The following is a 20,156-nucleotide window of genomic DNA, read 5'->3' as shown; positions in this document are numbered from 1 at the left end:
TATTGTAATTCATGATATGGAAAGGCGCTGAGAGATTAAGCCAAGATTAAGCAGAATCAGCAGAGGAACACTTCCCCATCTCTCTCTAGCATAGGCCATCGTACAGGGTGACTAAGGCAGTTTCCATACCAGAATCCCAGCTGAAATGGACCCAGATAATTAGTCTCATCCAAGGCTGTTTCTACACCTGCCTTTTCCCCCTGGATCATCCCAGTGTCCATCCAAATGCCACACGGGGGATCCCGGGAGCAAGCAGGGACGATCCTTCCATTTTCATGGGATAACCCTTAGGTGTAGAAAGGGCCCAAGAGTGTATGAAGCTGGTTGGCAACCACCTGTTCATAGATTTTGTATAAGAAAATAATATTCGCCATCAGCTAAAATGTGTTAAGATCATCTGGGTCCAGAGAGGATTTCTTTAGGAGTGGTTTTACTGACTCCTCTTTCAGATGGCCCAAGACTACTCACTCTCACAAAGAGGCATTAATAATTTTCCCAGCCCAAATTGCAGTTTCCCTCCTTGTCAGTTTTAGTAAGCCACAAGGGACAAGGACAGTCACACAAACCTTGTCAATTCAAATTTTACCAACTGGAACTCATCCAATGCAACTGGACTAGACTGTGCTCTGGCTACCTCACCTGATTCACCTGCTATTACAATAGAGTCAAGTCCAAACAAAAGAAATGTTACCTTGGAAATGTCTCAGAAGCATGTCACAGCAGACATCTTACGGTTGCACAACGTCCTTATGGAGAGCATATCATACGCTCCAAACAACCCTAAAAAGCACACCTGGATGGCATGGAGAGAATGCAATGGAGGCAGAGAAGTAAAGTTTCTTCTCTGCCTTCACCACCCCCAAAATAAGCTTGAATATGGGCATGTACCAGTGTCCAGTTTTATTCACTAGGAGTCCCCACCCCATTTAGGCTCAAGCCATCACCCACCCTACTTCATCACTGTCTACTTTAGTGTATCATGGAGCTATATGGGCTCTACTAATCTGGAGAAGGCTTTCAGGAGAAATCAATTGTGTCAGCCAACCAGGTCATTTCCACATTGCGCAGATCAACCAAGGCTTTAACAGAAGAGCCAGCCAGAAATCCTCTCCCCTCCCGAGCCCTCTATAAACCAACCAGAAAAATTAGCAGACCATATTAGATTCGTAGAGTTGGAAGGGACTTCAAAGATCATCTAGCTCACACATAGAGAGACACTCAATAGCCCCCCACCCTTGCAGAATGGAATACGTGCCATGGGTCTAAACCTCAACACCAGGTGACATGACCATGACAAAGGGCCTAATACAAGATCACTTTCTCCATGGCTGGCTGCAAAAAGCAAAGCTAGAGTGTGCCCTATTATATTGATGGGCCAATGACATCTTGGGACACTCCAATGGTTGTCATGAGGAACATGATGTCCTGACCTTCCCCAGATAAGGCCCCCTCAATGTGAATATTGACATTTATATATTTATTTATTTATTGCATTTCTATACCGCCCAATAGCTGAAGCTCTCTGGGCGGTTCACAAAAATTAAAACCATTCAAAGTATAAAACAACAGTAGAAAAACATGATATAAAATACAGTATAAATCCCACAGAAACTGCCAGGGGGTCCTCATAAACCAATCTGGCATTGAAAAGCAGCATCTCAACAGTTGAAAGCAGCCTAATAGGGTAAGCAAACTTCCTGGTGGGAGGATGGCTAGAGCACAGCACAACGGTTAACTGTCTAGGCCATATTCCCCATACCTGGTTAGCCCATCGTCCAATACCATACCTGCAACCACACCAATTCGCCCATGTTGCTCCATATCCTCTCCTTCACCCCCTAAGAGGGAAACTAACTCCCACTCCAAAAACCAGTCAGCCAGGTGTTGGAGGAGTGGCCCTTGCCCTTGTGGCGACTCCGGTGCCCCAAGTTGGGCCCAGCAGATAAAGGCCTTCCCCAGGAATAAAACACAATTGGCTCAAGTTAAAAGTCAGCCCTGGGAAAGGCTCTCCGCTATTGATGGTGATGCCAGCATCTCCCACAGCTGAAGCTGTAGCCAAACAGCAGCAGGCAGCAATGCAGAGCCAGTCCCCAGATGGTAAGATACAGCTCACCTGCTAAGCAGAGTGTTCCAGCTGCCTTGCCTGCTGCTTCGGGGCCATTTGTATGTGTAATTACATGTTATAGAATCAGATCACTGCTTTTCATGCCTATCCTGTTTTTAATCTAAATTGGGTTCTCTTCGCAGATTTATTAGATGGCAATATTGTAAATATGACCAAGTCATTCATTATTGTTGAGTTTTAGCTACAGAGAAGAGCCAAGTAGCGAAACAATCAGGGTTTCCCCTTTCTGTACAGAAAGTCTAGTATAGTTACAGCTATCAGACAAGACCTGTACGCTATTCACCCCATTATCTTTGCATTTCTGGACAAGCCATTGTAATCGCATTCTTCAGGTGACAGCAGCCACCTCTGCTAATGGTAATATGAGGTCATGCCTAAATCTCTGCTTTTCTCCTGTAACAATGATACTTCTCTATTTATTTTTAAATGACCCAACTATTGTATATGTTCTTTGCGTTTTTGCTTTACTTTATCTTGGGAGGTGAAGAATCTTTTATTCTTGGATTCTAGGTAGTTATATTTGCTTGCAGCTATAGCAAAAGGTGATAATCTCTTGTACCCTATATACTCACTAAAATGTAATGTACATATTCTTAACACATGTTACTTGCTTCTGGTCAGTAACTTTGCTAAATGAAATCCAGAGGACAAAAGTATTCACATCTACCATACTTGCAAAATAACAATCCAGAACAATCCCTGCCCCTGACAAAGCCTTGCATTAATTGCTGTCAATATAATTTCCAGGATTGCCAATTTGTTTGCTTAAAATCCAACTACACCTTTGTCTCTTATGCACCATGAGAGAAGGAAGCCATGGCTTATCTCACCTGTTCCTCTTCTAGACTGGTTGTATGGTTTCATCCCACAACTGCTATAACAAGCAGGATTCCAGAGGTGCTACACAATAAGCAGGATGGACGGTCCTGAGGCATCTGTTGCATCTGAGAATTTAAAGGGTCATTATGCATCTTGATATGGTGCCATGCCAGCCATAAATATGCCCTAGTGTTGAGATACTGCCTCTGATCACTTGTTGATGCTTTGTGATATGCAACAATAGGATTTTGGCATTTTTGTGCATCCATTTTCTTTTGTGCATTTTGTGCATCCATTTTCTTAGGTTAGTTTGAGGTAAATCTGAAATGTCTATATGTCTCTAATTCTTTATCTGTTTTAATGACCTGGAAATTGCAACCTGGAAAGGAAATAATAGACATATCAGCACAAAATGAGTCAATGATTCATTGACCCAGAGAGCTTCAGCTATGGGGTGGTATATAAATGATGATGATGATGATAATAATAATATATTTTGGTAGGCCCCTTCAGAAACTGGGCCTACCAAAATACATCCACACCAACATCCTTTCAAAAATATGATCAAACTACTGAAATAAGTTTTCTTTTGCAATCTTCCTCTAGTGATTAGCTCTCAGTATGCATTTTATTCTCTGATGTAACTATTTTTTCTTGCAAGTTCACTGTCAAGAAGTTTTTTTAAGAAGTGAGAGAGTGGGGGACCTTCATAACCTGCAAGTGTCCCCTGAACTATTTTCAAAAGTTCTCTGCATGCAATCTGTTCAGACCTTGTATGCCCTTCCCTGGCAGCCCATTGCATGATAAAGAAGAGGGAGTGGCAGAAAAAGAGAAAAAAAGAAAATGGGTGACCCATCCACTGCCCATTCCCACTGCTGGCGTTCCTCCATATTTCTCATGTAGTACATATTCCTCTATGAAATAAAACATATATTGCACCATGAGCCCTTTAAAACATGGGTGCCTTTTAGTTTTTGCTATGCTGTGTTACCTGCATGGGACGCCAAACCTGCATGGGACGCCAATGCCTAGCTGAGGGCTCCAGACATTTGTGCTGGAGTCTAGAACAAGTAATTACTGATTCAGTTATTGTAAAAGAAAAAGAAAAAAAAGCTACTGCTGCTCCCCCATCATTTGAAGCAGTTTAGAAACATAAGTTAAATTTTTAATTTAAAAATCCAGGAAATCTACAGTTAATGCAGAAAACAGCAGCAAATCCAATCTACAGGAGGAGATATAAATAATGTAATACCACAATTGAAATTCCAAAACTTTGCCGAAAAGGTATGCCTTGCAGTTCTTTTGGAACATTAGCATTATCTTATGCTAATGTTTAGGAACCATTGCAAGGCATTTTTCTCTAATAACATTGCAGGGCATATTTCTTCTAATGCATACCTCATCTGGTAGTGCTTTCCAGAGCCTCAGGGAGCTTCTGAGAAGGCTTGGCTTCTTCTACAGTCACAATCCCAGTTTGTTCTGTATTCTGTTTCATGATGATCCAACTGCTTTGGACCAACAAATGTAGACATTTGTGATAACATGAAACTATAGGGTTATAATACTTACATCTTTGTAGAATCTCTTGCTGATGACATTATTCCCATTAGCAGCTTAGCCAGACAAGTATCCTGCTGTCTTGGCAGGCACTTCTCCCAGAGTGAGATAGTGATCCACTATTTCACTTCAGTGAGAGAAGACTCCATGGCAGCCTTTCCCAACCTGATGCTCTCCAGATGTTCTGGATTAACACTCTGATCAGCCCCACCCAGCATGGCCAATGGTCAGGGCTGATGGGATATGTAGTTCAACGCATCTGGAGGGAACCTGGTTGGGAAAAGCTAGGGTATCGTCTCCTCTTCTTTCACATTGGATATAGGAAGATGCGTCTTTGGCAGAAGCAGGGCCCTGTGTGCTGTTTTTGGTCTTGAGCAGCATAACCCCTGAAATAATTCATTTCGAAAACTCTGCTGCACAGGAAGAAGTCAGTATGTGAGGCTGCACAGCTGCCGTAGCAAGCCCCCATTGAAGTGAGGAAAAAAAGATGCCTTCCATCACTGCAGAGGCCAGTGGACCATCTTTAAATTCTAGGCTGTAAGGAACAGTGCTAACTTGGAATGGGGTACAATTCTCATATGACCCCCTGAGCAAGTCGCTTGGGGAGGGCCCTGCCCAAATAAAAAGCAGGTTGTGATTCATCAGTCCTCCTAGTAGTACCTGGGGATTGGGGACTGGATGAACCTAGCTGACCAGCTAGCTGCTGTCAGTGAACCAGCAGATAGTTATCCCTACTCTAAGCTAAAATCATCAATCTTATTGTTAAGAGTTAGTTTTTCTCACATTTTAATGAAAATAAATGGTTTTAAAAAACTGTTTCCAACTATCTTTGTCCACAAAACTATATGAAGTTGATGGGGAAACTATCCATTATTACACACTGAAGTTCAGAGTAGACATCAGATAGTTTTATGATTTCACTCTTACGTTGAATTAATTTTCTGGGTAGGGATTTCAGTGGCTTTTTCACAATACATAAAATGCTATTATTGGCTACTTTTAACTCAACCCTCTCATATAAGAAACTGTTTCTGACTTATCCTCGCACGGACGGATAAATGTCTCTCTTTAATGTGGCTGATATTTATTTTGTAAGGTTTCCAGTTGGTGGTCTGAGCTATACTGCCTTTGGCTGGATTTACAAGCTGCCCCTAGTTCTTTCAAAGATGTTGTTTCCAGTTAATTTGATTTTACTACCCTACTTCTGAACTGTCTCATCTTGTGCATTGGTGTGGTTTTTGTTGTTGCTTTTACTTGTTTTCTATCATGGTTCTCTGCTAAGGAGCTTGAACTGGATTCCCTCAGTTTTGTGTTTCCAAAGAGAGAGGCGCAAAATGTAATATCCTGCTTGTAATTATACTACTTCTACAGGATTCTTTAAAAATATGTAGCAGAATGCCAGTAAGAATAGGCATCAGCATTGTATTTTGTGTGAAATCGAAGTACGTCTTTCCAGAAGGATAGCTGTGCTAGTCTGTTGCAGCAAAAAGTCCTGAAATCTCAAAACACCCAGGTATCTCCACGTAGGGCTGAAAAAGACTTTGGCCTGGAAGTCTGGAGAGCTGCTGACACTGCCAGTCAGCCGACAACACCGAGGTAGATTAACCAATGGTCTGTCACAGTATTAGGCAGCTTCTCGCATTCCTAACACTTCATCCATAAAGATTTCACATGTTATTCCTGTTGATATTAAAAAGTCATGCCACAATAAAACGGCTATTATTTAAGGTGCCATGCAATTTTGTGTTCCCCCCCTAAATAAGGTCTTATATTCTGTTATGTTTTATTGAGCACGTTTTGTGTCTCTAGACAAGATCACTCTTTTTATATATAAAAAAAGGTAATTGAATAGCTGTTTACACTTATAAAGTAATTGCTAACTTTTGATTCATAGCTCCATTTAGTTGCTCATGCTGCTGCTGGTAACTAGAAAAACACTTCAAAATATTGCAGAGGTATTATTGATTTATCTTTGCTGGATACAAACATGATTCTGCTCAAGAAGTGAAATATATGAACATAAACATCTATTCTGAAATCATAAAAACTAAGACATTTTTGTTTTTAAATAAATTATTCATCCTTTATAACACTATTTACTGAAATGTCTGGCACTTTTCCATAGGATTTTGCTTAAATATGCCACTTCGTGATCAAATCAAATAAATACCTGTAAAATAATCAATTTTGAAATGATGATATGCAATTATCAAAAGTCTAAATCTTCTGCTGCAATTTTTAGATGATTACTGTTTACACCAACATGAAGTCAAGTACTGCATGATATATTTATGATCCAGAGAAATTTGTGTGCCAGATTTTCATGAGCGGTAGAGGTTTTTCTACTTCTTTGGCACTGCATTCCTCTATTCTGTCACACTGCAGGAATTTTTCTGGGGGGTGGGGAGGGTAAAGCTGCACAGAAGTTAGTGGTTGTAATTTGCACGCATAGCAGACACCACTATAGCACACCTATGCATGTTCCTTATGTGCGGGTTTTGTTGCTTAGCATCATACCTATCTGCATTTCCCTAAAACACCAACAACACTGGCATAGGCAAGCGTAGCACATTTCATTAGTGTGTGCACCCAGGGGTTTGTTTTTTTAAAGGTGAACATTTATTGGGTACTCAATAATAAAGGATATTATTTTTATTCATTTATTTATTAAACACTGTAGACACTGTAGCCCTACTCTGCATTCAGCTTGACTGACCACGAAAGGGCCGTTGCAGATGGGGGGGGGGAATTAGGCGACACTCCTCAAGCTCCAGCATTGGTCAGACTTTGTAGTGACACTGGCCGGAGGATGGGCTTAAGAAGCAGTATTAGAGTTCGGGACTCTTCCTCCTGGCCTCTTTGAAGTGTGGTTTCTGGCAGAGAGGCTCCCGGCAGAGCGATTCCTTTTCGCTTCTGCTGCTGGGAGCAACAGCGTGCTGTTGGGGCAGCGGAGCAGCCAGAGGGCAGAGGAAGAACATTCCTGCTGCATCTGGATCGCCCTCTGGATCCCTACTCAAACCCACCCACCCCCATTTGGTGCTTATTGCTTGAGACATTAAGGTGTGCCTGGGCACACCTGGTATACCCCTTGCGCACACCTGTGAACACTGGACTATGCTGCAGAGTTGTCATACACTAACACACACACCTCTGCATAATGGAAATAACAACACTGGGCTACTTTGCAAGTCTTGTGTAACCCACATTTCTTCAGCCAGAGCCCTGCGTCCTGCATGCAATATGGGTATTATAGTGATGAACTTCCATCTGCACACGTCACATGTGTGTTTTTTAATGTTTATAAGCTCAGAAAAAATATTAACAAGACCTGAGTGAGATCATATCTTTGCTGCTACCTTTTGTTTTTTTGTATAGCTAGGTTTGCCCAAACCTAGGTACACAAAACTCCTGGATTTCTAAAAAATATATTTGCAATTACTTCCTAACATGGTGCAGTTACTTCCTAATAGAGAAGATCCCAAAAAGCATTAACACACCCATATGGCTGTGTTAATCATTGCTGTGACTGTATTCATTGGCTAAAAACACTAAAAGGTAGAAGCAGGCTAGTTTCTCATAAAATGAGTGAAATGATGGCTGCACATTTTGCGTCATATCTCGGGTTTTGCAAGGGCTAGAGACTGTTATTTTCTTTTTAAATGAAAGCTAGGAATATGGAAAATATGGCTCATCCACATGGGGTAAATTATCATCCTTGCCTCATCTTGAATATGCCCATGAGCATGGATGAAGTTTGGAATGGCTATCCTCAAAATGTGACAGCCATTTCTCCCTTTCCCTTACGTTCCCTTTAAGCACTTTCCCAGCATTTGTGGATGAAAGAATAGAGCTTTAGGGTGCTGTCACTTACCAGCATTAACAACCTAATCACATGTATGTTTGGGTGAATGTGTTAAACCACACACACACAAATTGTGTGCATAAGGAGCGCCTCTTCCCTTTTGATGGAATCTCATACTTACTTGGAAGTAAGTCCCAACAAACTACTTCTGAGCAAACATGCTCATGATCTAGCTCGAGGCAGCAATCAAATGCACAACTATTTGGCAGTAAATGTGAATTTAAAATGTTTTTAATAAAAAAAATTAATATTTTAAAACTTTATTACATTTTCTATTTTTAACCACTACAGTAACCTACAATTACAGCAAGGATTAAGGCACAAAGGGCAATGTATATGTACAGAAAATAAAATAAAATCTTCACCAATATAATAATAAATATTGCTTCTACACATACCAAGGTGTAGTCTCATTGCACCCAATGGGGCTTGCTTATGAATAGATATGAATAGGATTGCACTGAACTCGGCTGTGTTTTTTGTAGATGCTATATCTATTGATTTAAAGATCCAGGATAATGCACAGGACATTGCAGCATGTTATCTGGGAATCAAATGATTTCAGGAGCGCGGTCCCACCCTTGATGTTGGATGGGGTCATCCACCCACCTCAACTTAGTTGCACACCCCTGCCTTAAAGAAACTAATGCGTTCTAAAAACTCTTCTTGTGTCTTAGAACCACAGCCTTCACATTCTTAATTTAGAAGAGATCACATTGAGAAGAAACACCTTTGAGCAAGATAAGGGTCATCTGTGTCTCATTCACACTCAATGTGTGACCTGACTGTGAGCAATGAATGTTTGTGGCAATATCTCTCATTAAAATTTAAGGGCAAAATAGGGATTGTTTAACACATGTTGAATCACAGATTTCTGTTAAGGAAGTTTCTGCCTCTTTCTTTGTGTTTTCCTCCCTCCCCTGAGGTTTTCTAGCTGATCTGTAAATGGTTGCTCTTTAAAAGCACTTCTATTTTTAGCAGGAGGATGAAAAAGATCTTGAAATTAAACCTCAGTGCCATGTTATATGAAGTCTGAGACTTTACTAATGTTAAGTTATTGAACATTTTATAACATTCCTACATGGTAGCATGTCCATGTAGGAATTTGCAGAAAATGTATACGTATCTCATTATGTGTAATAATGTAAGGCTTTGCTGAGTGTAAGTGTGCTGGAGTGCGATGGTTTGGCAGCCCTGGCCATCATGTCCACCACATATGCATACAGAAACTATATAGGTTCCATTGTCAGCCATTGTAATCTACGTATAGACATCCTCCAAACTCATACACAGATATGCCCTTGTAACCTATGAAATCTTTCTAACGTTGTCTCGTACTTGAGAAAAATGCTCAACCACTACAATTATGCAGACATTTTTCATTCTGTAGAATTAACTCTGTAAAGGCTTGCTTTAAAAAAAATCTACTACCTTTCTCTTACAAAATATGTGATATACCATGTAGGAGCTGGTATAAAACTGATTTCTATAAAAAATGCTTAAAATAGGAAAGCAATCCATTCTCTTCTCCCCATCTTCAAATAATAATTTACATTCTCAAAGTGGCCTAAGATTGACTAATTTGGAATCTCTTGAATAAAAACAAAGCTTTTCCCCTAAGAAACTTGTAAGAATCACAAGGAGAGCAAGAGTTTTTCCAGACACTACCTCTCCTGTGTGTGTAGATTCATGCATGAGTTCAGCAAACAAACCTGGTCTTCATAGATCACTGTTTTCCAGCATTCAGGCTGCTTACTGTAATTGTTGCCAAACAGCAATTCTTACCCACAGCAATTGTGTGCAGTTACTTTGCAGGGAAAGTAGCAGTGCTATTGTCATAAGAACGCACTGAATGGTGCTTTGTGACATTTTTAGTAGGCATGCCATGAGTCAGGTAGCAGATAGTAGAATAAGACACAGGGCGTGAGGATCAGCAACAGCTCCAGTATTGCACAGATGTTATATAGAAAACACTCAACAGAGTCCTTGTATTCTAGTGCTTTAGTATAAGCTTTAGCAGGATTTATCTTATAAATAAATAAAGTTTTACATGACCATATATGCTGTGTATTGTTTAATAAAGCCTAACAATACACACAATGCATATGGTTGCCAGTACTTTAATAAAGTACTTGTTATCAGCTGAAATACGTTATTAATATTTTTCTCACTTTTGAACCAGAGGCTTGTACCATAAATCAGATGGTCATACTGGTAGAATTGACAGCACCAATCACCTAATGGGGCTGATTCCAAGTAACTCTTCTCCATCGAGCAGTTGACATCTGCATCACCTGTACATCATGGTTTAAAATTCTCATATCTGAATAAATTTTAACAAGCTACATAGAAGGATATGAACAATTACACAATAAGACAGAAGTGTCATTACCGTTCTTTCACACACAGCTTGGGACCACAATACCTGACGGAACGCCTCTCCCGACATGAACCTAACCATACACTACGCTCAACATCTAAGGTCCTCCTCCAAGTGCCTACTCTGAGGGAAGCTCAGAGGATGGCAACAACGGAGAGGGCCTTTTCAGTGGTGGCCCCCCAATTATGGCATGATCTCCTCGATGAGGCTCGCCTGGCGCCAACATTGTTATATTTTCGGCGCCATGTCAAGACTTTTCTCTTCTCCCAGGCATTTTACAGCATTTAACAACATATGCTAAGTTTGTTTGTTTTTAATGGACCCTAGAACTGTTGTTGTTTAAATGCATATTGTTGTTTTATATTTTCTTATATATTTTTGATGGTTTTAAATTTTGTATACTTTTTAATGTTCACTGTTTATAACCTTTGTAAACCGCCCAGAGAGCGTCGGCTATGGGGCGGTATATAAATTTAATTAATAATTTAATTTAATTAATAATTTGTGATTATTTTTAATATATCTTTTTGTTTTTTGCAGGCATTTCCTATTCAAAACAGGAACAGGGACAACACCACTGTTCAGTACTGCAACACCGGGTTACACGATGGCATCCGGCTCTGTTTATTCCCCTCCTACACGACCACTACCTAGGAATACCTTATCAAGAAGTGCTTTTAAATTTAAGAAGTCTTCAAAGTATTGTAGCTGGAAATGTACAGCACTCTGTGCTGTAGGGGTCTCAGTGCTACTTGCAATACTTCTATCTTATTTTATAGGTAAGCTTGGATTTTTATGATTATTGTAATCATAAATCTGTATGCCTGTTTTGCTGGTTATATATGGACAGTGCCAAACTGCATAATATACAGCTGTCTTTTTATCAACTCCTGGAAAAAATAAAGGCCATGAGAGCAATTTAATTAAAACTTCTTCAGATGGAATAGAAAATATCTGTATTTTGTAAGCATTTTCCTGCAAAATGGCAAAGTGAAATGCCATTTTAAAAAACTGAACTATAATTTAGAAATGCACTGCCTTTCTTTTTTAGGAGGATAAAGTCATAATTCAGCTATCATGCCTACATTAAAAAGTATAGTACATAAAAAAGGAAGTAGGAAAAGTCATACAAAGAATTTGTTTCTTAAAAAAGCCTTCAGTTTTTCACATTTTAAAAGTGTTATTTATGCATAAATTATGAGCAGCAGATAGTTATTTAATTCTAATAATACTATAGAATTTTGGATTTTATTTCCACGCTCTGAACAGTGCCCTCATTTTAATGAAGAATAAAATCATGAATGTGTGTATTCTAAAGTTGCTATGGAACTATTTAATTCTAAAATTCTATGATGCAATGGGTATATTATAACTGTAGTCCACCATTGTTACATATCTGTAGGCACACCGGTGAAAAGTCAAATTTCAGTGGCCATACCAAAATATCTCAGATCCTAATGAAAAATTATACTTAGATTTAAAGGTTCATTCAAACCCCAAAGCCTTCATAATCCTGAAATGTTAATAGCCTGTGTTGAAATGCAGTGGTTAAATTTCAATCCAAGCCACAGTACTATACTGAAGAAAATTTTGAAATGGGCCCTTGTAGATGCTGAAGCTTTCAGATAAAGCAAAAAAAGAAGAAATTCCCCTTCCCTGCTGATGGAATAAGGTTCCCGTGACGGTGTTGCCAGCCTCGTGGTTGCCCAGGAAAACCAAAGGATTTTAATGGGAATTATATTCATAGTTTCTGCTTTGTATGATAGTTAGATTTGTTGCTGGATCTGGTGTATGCATTGTGTTTCAGTACAATCAATATATGCCTGTATGGAGCTTATTAGGGTGAAAACCACTGTAAGGTCCAAAGTCTTCAGTCACAGTCTATACACAATCTATAAGCAGTAGTGTCATTACTGTAATCCGTTTGTGTTTTATTTAGAGATATAGCCATGGATACTGCAGAATTTCAGGGCAAAGAGATCACATGTATAAAATAAGTAAGATTGCATTCCAAACCATAGTTATGCACATTTTAGTATCGTTACTTTCAAATACATGGTGATTTTAATAATGTGTGGGTTGGATTGTGACCCAAAATGTAACATATATGGAATCATAAATAATACAGTTTAAAGCCCTCATTTAATTGTGTTTAGTTAAAAAGGTGTTAAATTATGTCAATGTGTTTTTATAATTAGTGAGGCTTTAATTTTATAGGTTAACTGAAGGATTTTCTTTAGCTGGAAGGTTTTAAAGGTTGTCAGTTATTGTTCAGATAATAATGGTGCTGCTTCAGTTAACTGAAGTCACAAAGTTAAAATATAGTGTATTTTAACTGTATTTACTCTCTCTGGCATTTTTATCACACAGATTAGTGGACACAAATGCGAACACCTCCTATATATTTCCATTAACATGTAAAAAGCAATTGCACTTAAAAGAATCAAAAGGTATGATACGTAGAAGTGTGCTACCAAATAAATAAATATATCTTTCCATAAGGTGATGAGAGAAAATAATCCCAAAGCACCCATGTGAAGCTGCCCTTTGAACATTGATGTTGTCCATATTCAAAGTCAAAGATAGAGCTGATGAAGAATGAGAACTTGTAGTATCATGAAATAAAATGACAGGTAGAGAACAAGACAAGTATAGTGTTCAATGTGTTCCAGTACTTCCATGCAGAGTGAAATGAATATTTATTTGTGGAAACAGTTATATGTGTCAGAAAGTTTGAAAATATATTTTGAAAATATGGAGAATTTTTTCTATGAACTTTCTCCATTTAATCAAGTCTGCTCACACCATTAGGAAGAGAGCCGGTTGCCTCAACCAGCAGATACGGAGGGGTGTGTATCAGTGGCAAAATGTTAGAGGGCAGACCTGTGTGTGCCATGTGGCCTGCAGTGCTCCCCCTAAAATAGCCTGCTGCCCTCAAGTGTGGTAAAATACACTGACCTGTCACCATTCTGGACAGCTTCTATAGGTGTGAGGGTGGCACCTATCTCGTTTTATTACCTCATGCAGAAATTTCCAGAAGCCAAGACCTAGATTTAATACAATTTGATTTTGTACAGAACAGGTATAATTGTGCTGCATTGCATCACAAATAACTAGTTCATATACCTGCTGAAATAAACAATACACAGGAGTTGCCTTCCCTAAGTATTCAAGAGAGAGCTCTTCATGTACTGGTGATATTATGGATATTTCAGCTAACTCAGCAACATAAATGTAAAATCTGGCACTCAGGGACACACTTTTGGAGGTCTGGGGGTCCATAAAGTAGTTAACGGATTAAATTCTCTCATATATGTGGTTTTCCCATCTCTTCAGATGTAATATCAAAATTCTAATAGGCCATCCAAGTATAATTCAGTGTGGGTTACTTAATATGAAATTGAAATGCTCTTCCATTTTATTTAGCTGTTTCATAACAGCAGGCTTTAAACAAAGAAATGGGATGATAAATGATGGATAGAAACATTGGCTGGAACAGCCTAGGTGACAAGTCACTTTTGAAGACCTAGATTAGAATCATAGAATAGTAGAGTTGGAAGGGGCCTATAAGGCCATCGAGTCGAACCCCCTGCTCAATGCAGAAATCTACCTTAAAACATTCCTGACAGGTGGTTGTCCAGCTGCCTCTTGAATGCCTCTAGTGTGGGAGAGCCCACAACCTCCCTAGGTAACTGGTTCCATTGTCATACTGCTCTAACAGTCAGGAAGTTTTCCTGATGTCCAGCCGGAATCTGGCTTCCTGTAACTTGAGCCCGTTATTCCGTGTCCTGCACTTTGGGATGATCGAGAAGAGATCCTGGCCCTCCTCTGTGTGACAACCTTTTAAGTATTTGAAGAGTGCTCTCATGTCTTTCCTCAATCTTCTCTTCTCCAGGCTAAACATGCCCAGTTCCTTCAGTCTCTCTTCATAGGGCTTTGTTTCCAGACCCCTGATCATCCTGGTTGCCCTCCTCTGAACACGCTCCAGCTTGTCTGCATCCTTCTTAAATTGTGGAGCCCAGAACTGGATGCAATACTCTAGATGAGGCCTAGCTTCCAGTGTGGCTCAGCCTCATCGCCACAACAGAGTCATCTTGCAACCTGTATTGAAAAATCTGCCAGTATATATATCGATAAAGGAAGGTTGGAAGATTCATTGAAATTGTATATTATGGTATAATAAATCTGGCAAATTCTGGTTGAGACTTGCAGAGCGCTTTCCCCAGATAAATAACAAATGGGCACAATAGTAGAGTTGATACAGTCATCCCTTGTAGCATAGATATAGCCCGTTTTCTACAAGGACATGAAGATGGATGAACATGCCAAGCCTCTGTACTTTATTTAAATGTTCAAGTGAAGGAAATGTGTTCAAAAATACTACTTTCTCTATATTACAATAGTGTGACAGGAAACAGTGTTTGCTAAAGTGGAGACTCGTCTCTGCAACCTCTCCACTGTGCAGCTGGCAGAGGGATAGGTAGTGAGAGACTGGTTTGTCTTGTCCTTCTTTGAACTCCATGACAACAACGCCTTTGGTAGTGCAATGATTCAAAGAAAGAGGAAGCAAGGAAACAAAAGGAGCAAACATGAGAATGAGAAAAAGCCAGGAGGTCACAACAGGGAGAAAAGAGAACAACAAAGGAAAAGGAAAAGAGGGCATAGGAAAGTGAATTCAAAACCAAGAAGTAGCTTGAATGAAGCCAAAAACCTAATCCCCGGAACATGGAAAGAAGCAGAAAGGGGGGAAATGTGGGGAAAGTTGTTTATACTTTATATCAGCAGCATGTAAGTTAGATATGTAGACAAGAATACATAAACATATTCTCAAAATGTTGAACATATTTTTACATTTTTATTTAAAGGAGTGAGAGGAGGCATTTAAAGAAAGCAACCATAATTTACTGTTAAGCATACTTAGATATTGCTGAATACTAATTTTCAGTGAACCAGCCTTTTAAAAAGAAGCTCTGAATCTTAACCCTTTTCCCCATGTTCTAGGGTTTTAAGTGAAGAACAGTCCCGTTCTTCCACCACCCCTTGACGTTATCCCACTCTTTTACTTTTCTGCATGAGGCATGTATTATGTGCTCGTCATTCCCTACACGTTGTTGTTTGTTAAGATGATGTCATGATGCTCCAGTTTCATTTATTTTTGTAAATAGCACTTTCCATAAGCTTTTTTGGAGCAGAGAAAACAGGGTATTATTTCTGAAAGCAAAGAAGCCATTGCTTTAACTTGTGCATTTGCACTATTCGAATATACCACAATGCCACCAATAGGTTATGTAGCAGAAAACCAGGAAACATAGAAAGCTGCCTTATACTGAATCAGACCATTGGCCCATCTACTTCAGTGACATTGACACTGACTGGCAGCAGCTCTCCAGGGTTCCAGACAAGATTCCTTCCTAACCCTACTAGGAGTTGCTTGGAGTTGAACCTGGGATCTTCTACGTGCAAAGCAGGTGCTCTACCACTGAGCTAAGGTCCTTTGTGTAGTGCATGGATCTCAATTCTGCAACAAAACTAAAAGTAGGTACAGTGTATGTCAGCCTTGTGTAATAAAGCCCATGGTGAAGGATTGATATTGGATTGGAAGGGAAATTGTTAGGCTGGGTTGATTTGTATGTTTGTGTAATGTGAAAAACTGTAAAATCAATATGGCCATTTCTACACCTGCCTTTTCCCCCGGGATCATCCCTGTTCATCCAAATGACACACAGGGGATCCCGGGAGCAGGCAGGGACAATCCTTCCGTTTTCCTGGGATAATCCTTAGGTATAGAAAGGGCCTATGTATGTTCAAGTAAAAATGTTGGTAATGATGACCTGAAATGTTGTTCATCTTAATTGAAAGAGAATACCCCTCTTGTTCTCTTTCTTGTGACCTACTCTTAGTATATTGTTGTTGCATATGTATAATCTTGTGATCTCAGACTAAGTTACTTCATTAAATATTTACTAAGTTTCTCGCTGACAAGAGTTAATTCCAGGTTTGTGGGAAAGAATGTAAGAGCAGTGACTAGCAATGTGTAAAAGAAGAATGGACTTCCAAAAGCAAGTTCAGGGGCAAGCTACACATTACATGGAGTTCCGTGTTACTTTTCTCAGACCTTTTAAATAGAAAGTAGTCACTGGAGGCTTCTTTTGAGAGTGAAAGTTCAGCTGAGGATAATGTATGCTTAACCCATCACCCACTGGGCATTTTTCCTCTTAAAATTTCAATCTCAAGCTGTTCTCCCCACTTTTCTCCAAAAACATTATGGGGAGCTTGTCAGTTTGGCCCTTGGATATGCTAGATCATACTACTTAACGCTGCTAGACCAGGTCAGATGAAAGATTGACTGCATTTGCATGTGACTCTAAATGATAGCTTCTTAGTATACTGCATGAGCAGAAAGGAGCCCATACCAAGTGCAATACAAAAGTGCTGTCTTCTCACCATATCCTGCGCAATCTGGGATAGAAAGAAACCAGGATTCCATTTCGCCACAGGTTTGTCATTATGTGTGAACAAAGAATTGTGATTTAAAATAAACACTCGATTTTAAACAAGTCAGATAAACAAGCCAGGGTTTGTTGCTGGATTGCTTAGCAAGTGATTAGAGGTGTCGTTTTTAAGCTTCTATTTCTGGTTCACATGTAACAACAAGCCAGGAATCAGACAAAATCAAGCAGTCCTTCTTCCACTATACGGGAAAAAGAGAGGGCAGGCTCCTTTCTACTCATGCATGTAGGGCAAACCATGATTTAGTGTTACGTATGAACCCTAGTGTTTAGCAGCAAACAAATGTCTGTTACTTGAAGAGATGATGAATGACAAAAGGGAGAGAGTCTGTTACAATGAAGTGAATGTCACTGTGGGAAGCAGACCCAAGGTTCACAGTTGAATTTGGGAAGATGATTGTTGTTTCTTTTCGCTGCTTCCTCAAACAACTCTTGATTAAGATTTGCTGCAAACCCTAGTTAAGATAGAATCTTGATTACACGTGAACCATGATTAACAGTGTACCAACAAAACCCTTAACCCTGATTAGTGCTGGTGGGATATTGTTGTTTGAATTTGCACTCAACAGATAAGGCTGGGGGATGAATTACTGATTATTATAATATATAAACATTATTATAGAATAATGTCTGAATACTATGCCTACTTTAATTTAATATTGGGGGATTTTACCATTCTGGCTTTTCAGGCTGTGGAGGTTTCACCTTTTGATTCATGGCAAACTTTTACGTCTGTATTATAGAATGGTCATGTTCTTAGTTACAGTCAAAGTTCTTTGGCAATGCAAACTTTTCCATCAGAGACTGATTAAAGTGTATGGAATGAGAGACAGGAAATATTTCATCCATGACCATAAGGCTCACAGCCTTACCCAGGAACATTTGGACTTAATTGTTTTGTCACTGCAGGGTTTTAGCAGGTCTCCAATTTTGAGACCTTGGTATTGTCAGGATAAGGCAATTACGGAATTACAGAACCCGTGTTAGCAGAATTATTCAATTTTTCAATAAATGTTAATAATTAAGACTAAAAATAGAATTTCCCCTAAATTATGGGGACTAGTAAAAAAGGAAATTTTACGTGTTTTTCTCTTTCTTTTTTACCAATATATAGCATCCGTACACTGTTTGCAGCTTTGTAGATAAATAGTGTGTTGTCCCCTTCTGACAACAGGCAAAAAAATTATAGACTCTACTATGCCAATAAAAGAATATTAGAAAAGACTTTTTTGACAGTGCAATACAAGATATGCCTACTCAGAAGTAAGCCCATCTGAATTCAGTGGGATTTACCTTCAGTTAAGCATGTAGGACCATATAAGGTCCTTTGCCTTATTATGTTTAGAAGCTTCTCAAGTTGTGAGTATATTATTGGACTCACAGTTGTGCGTCCAATAGATGAAGGTCATCAGTAAAATAAGAATTCTGCAGGTTAAATGAAAATCAGAGGGGTGGGTTGAAAAGGTTTCACCGATCATCCTGAAATTTGCACATGCCAGAAATAAATGTCTCACGTAATTTGAAAATTTAAGGAATATTGGTTAGTTATTGAGGAATATAGAGCAATTAAAAGATATATCCAGGTTTGTCTGTTTTTACCAAGAAGTAAATGGACACAATTTAAAACAATCAATGACTGGAGGTGGGTGTGTGGAATGGTTATGAGGATATCTTAAAAAACTTTCAGCCGCTTCCTGACCATGTTTACTCAGAGGTAAGTGCCTAATCTCATTGGGACTTCCAAGTATGACTGCAATCCTTTTTTCACTTTTCTGAGAGGAAGTCTCTTTGAACTCAGTGGGGCTTACTTCTGAGTAGACATGCATAGGATTGCACTGTGAGCAAGAGCGCGGGGTGGGGGGAAAGGAAGGAATGATTGCCAGGATATTTTTAAAGACGTTTGAGGGTTCATTATACTGATTTCAAGGCACTGATCTTCTTGATTCATTTGTAGAGAGGGAATCTTTCCCTCTGCAGCTGTGTGTTTTATTTATTAATGTATTCCTGATGTATGTGGGGGGATTATTTTCCTCCTGGGGGCACTGGCTGCTGAACAATTGGGGGGTTTTTGCTCCAATTTGGAATTTTGGCAAGCTAAGTTAGTGCTTTCAAAGAGGAAAAAATGAAGCTTAAAACAACCCTGTAAAGGAAGCCAACACTATTTCCCATTTTGCAGATAGAACGAGCAGGCAGGTGTGGGGTGGGGTGGGGTGGGGTGGGGTGGGGGAGAATGAGGCTGAGAACCACCTTGTCTAAAGACTTCTTGTGAGTTCATCACAGAAGTGCAATTCCAACTGGGAGTCTTCTGATTGTTAGCTCATTTTTTTACAGCATAGTACAATGTATATCTACTCAGAAGTAAATCCCATCAAGTGTATGTATATATATATTTGCAGCCTTTACCACATTGCTGTCTAGCTCTACAGCACAATCCTATGTATACTTAATCAGAAGTGAATCCATTCTGTTCAGTGAGATCTACACTGCTGCTTTAAAGTGCTTTAAAGTGCTTTATAACAGTTTTGACAACTGTATACGGAGTGTCCTGGGCCCCAACATTTGTCAAAACATAAAGCGCTTTGAAGCACTTTAAGGCAAAAGTGTAGATGCTGCCTTACTCCCTGGTAAATGTTCATTTGATTGTTAAATCCTGAACATCTCCTGGTTTGACTGGGTCCTTTAAAAATATTTATATTGTTCCTCCCCTCTGCAATGTGTGTGTATATGGGTGGGCTTAGAAAATATGGTTGTCCTGTACAACAAAGGCTATGAACTCTGTGGGCTACATTATGATCTAAAGACACATACTCCAAAAAAGGCCACTAGGTCCAGGGTCTAATATTACCTAGCTGCAGCCATATGGACATTGAACACAATAAGCCAGAAATCCTTTGTTTAACCAAC

At 39.4% G+C, this 20,156-nt stretch overlaps 1 protein-coding gene across 1 annotated transcript in view; it reads left to right on the top strand.

Annotated features, from left to right (window-relative positions):
- Positions 1–20,156, top strand: part of TENM3 (teneurin transmembrane protein 3) — a 177,359-nt gene that overhangs the window by 7,450 nt on the left and 149,753 nt on the right. Inside the window, exon 2 of the mRNA XM_063136114.1 lies at positions 11,284–11,522. Within this exon, the coding sequence (XP_062992184.1) occupies positions 11,351–11,522 (172 nt within the window). The 5' untranslated portion in view covers positions 11,284–11,350. The remainder of the gene's footprint in view (positions 1–11,283; positions 11,523–20,156) is intronic.

Source organism: Elgaria multicarinata, chromosome 10 (genome assembly GCF_023053635.1).
Source record: "Elgaria multicarinata webbii isolate HBS135686 ecotype San Diego chromosome 10, rElgMul1.1.pri, whole genome shotgun sequence".
NCBI lineage: Eukaryota > Metazoa > Chordata > Lepidosauria > Squamata > Anguidae > Elgaria > Elgaria multicarinata.
This window is presented reverse-complemented; position numbering and strand designations above follow the sequence as displayed.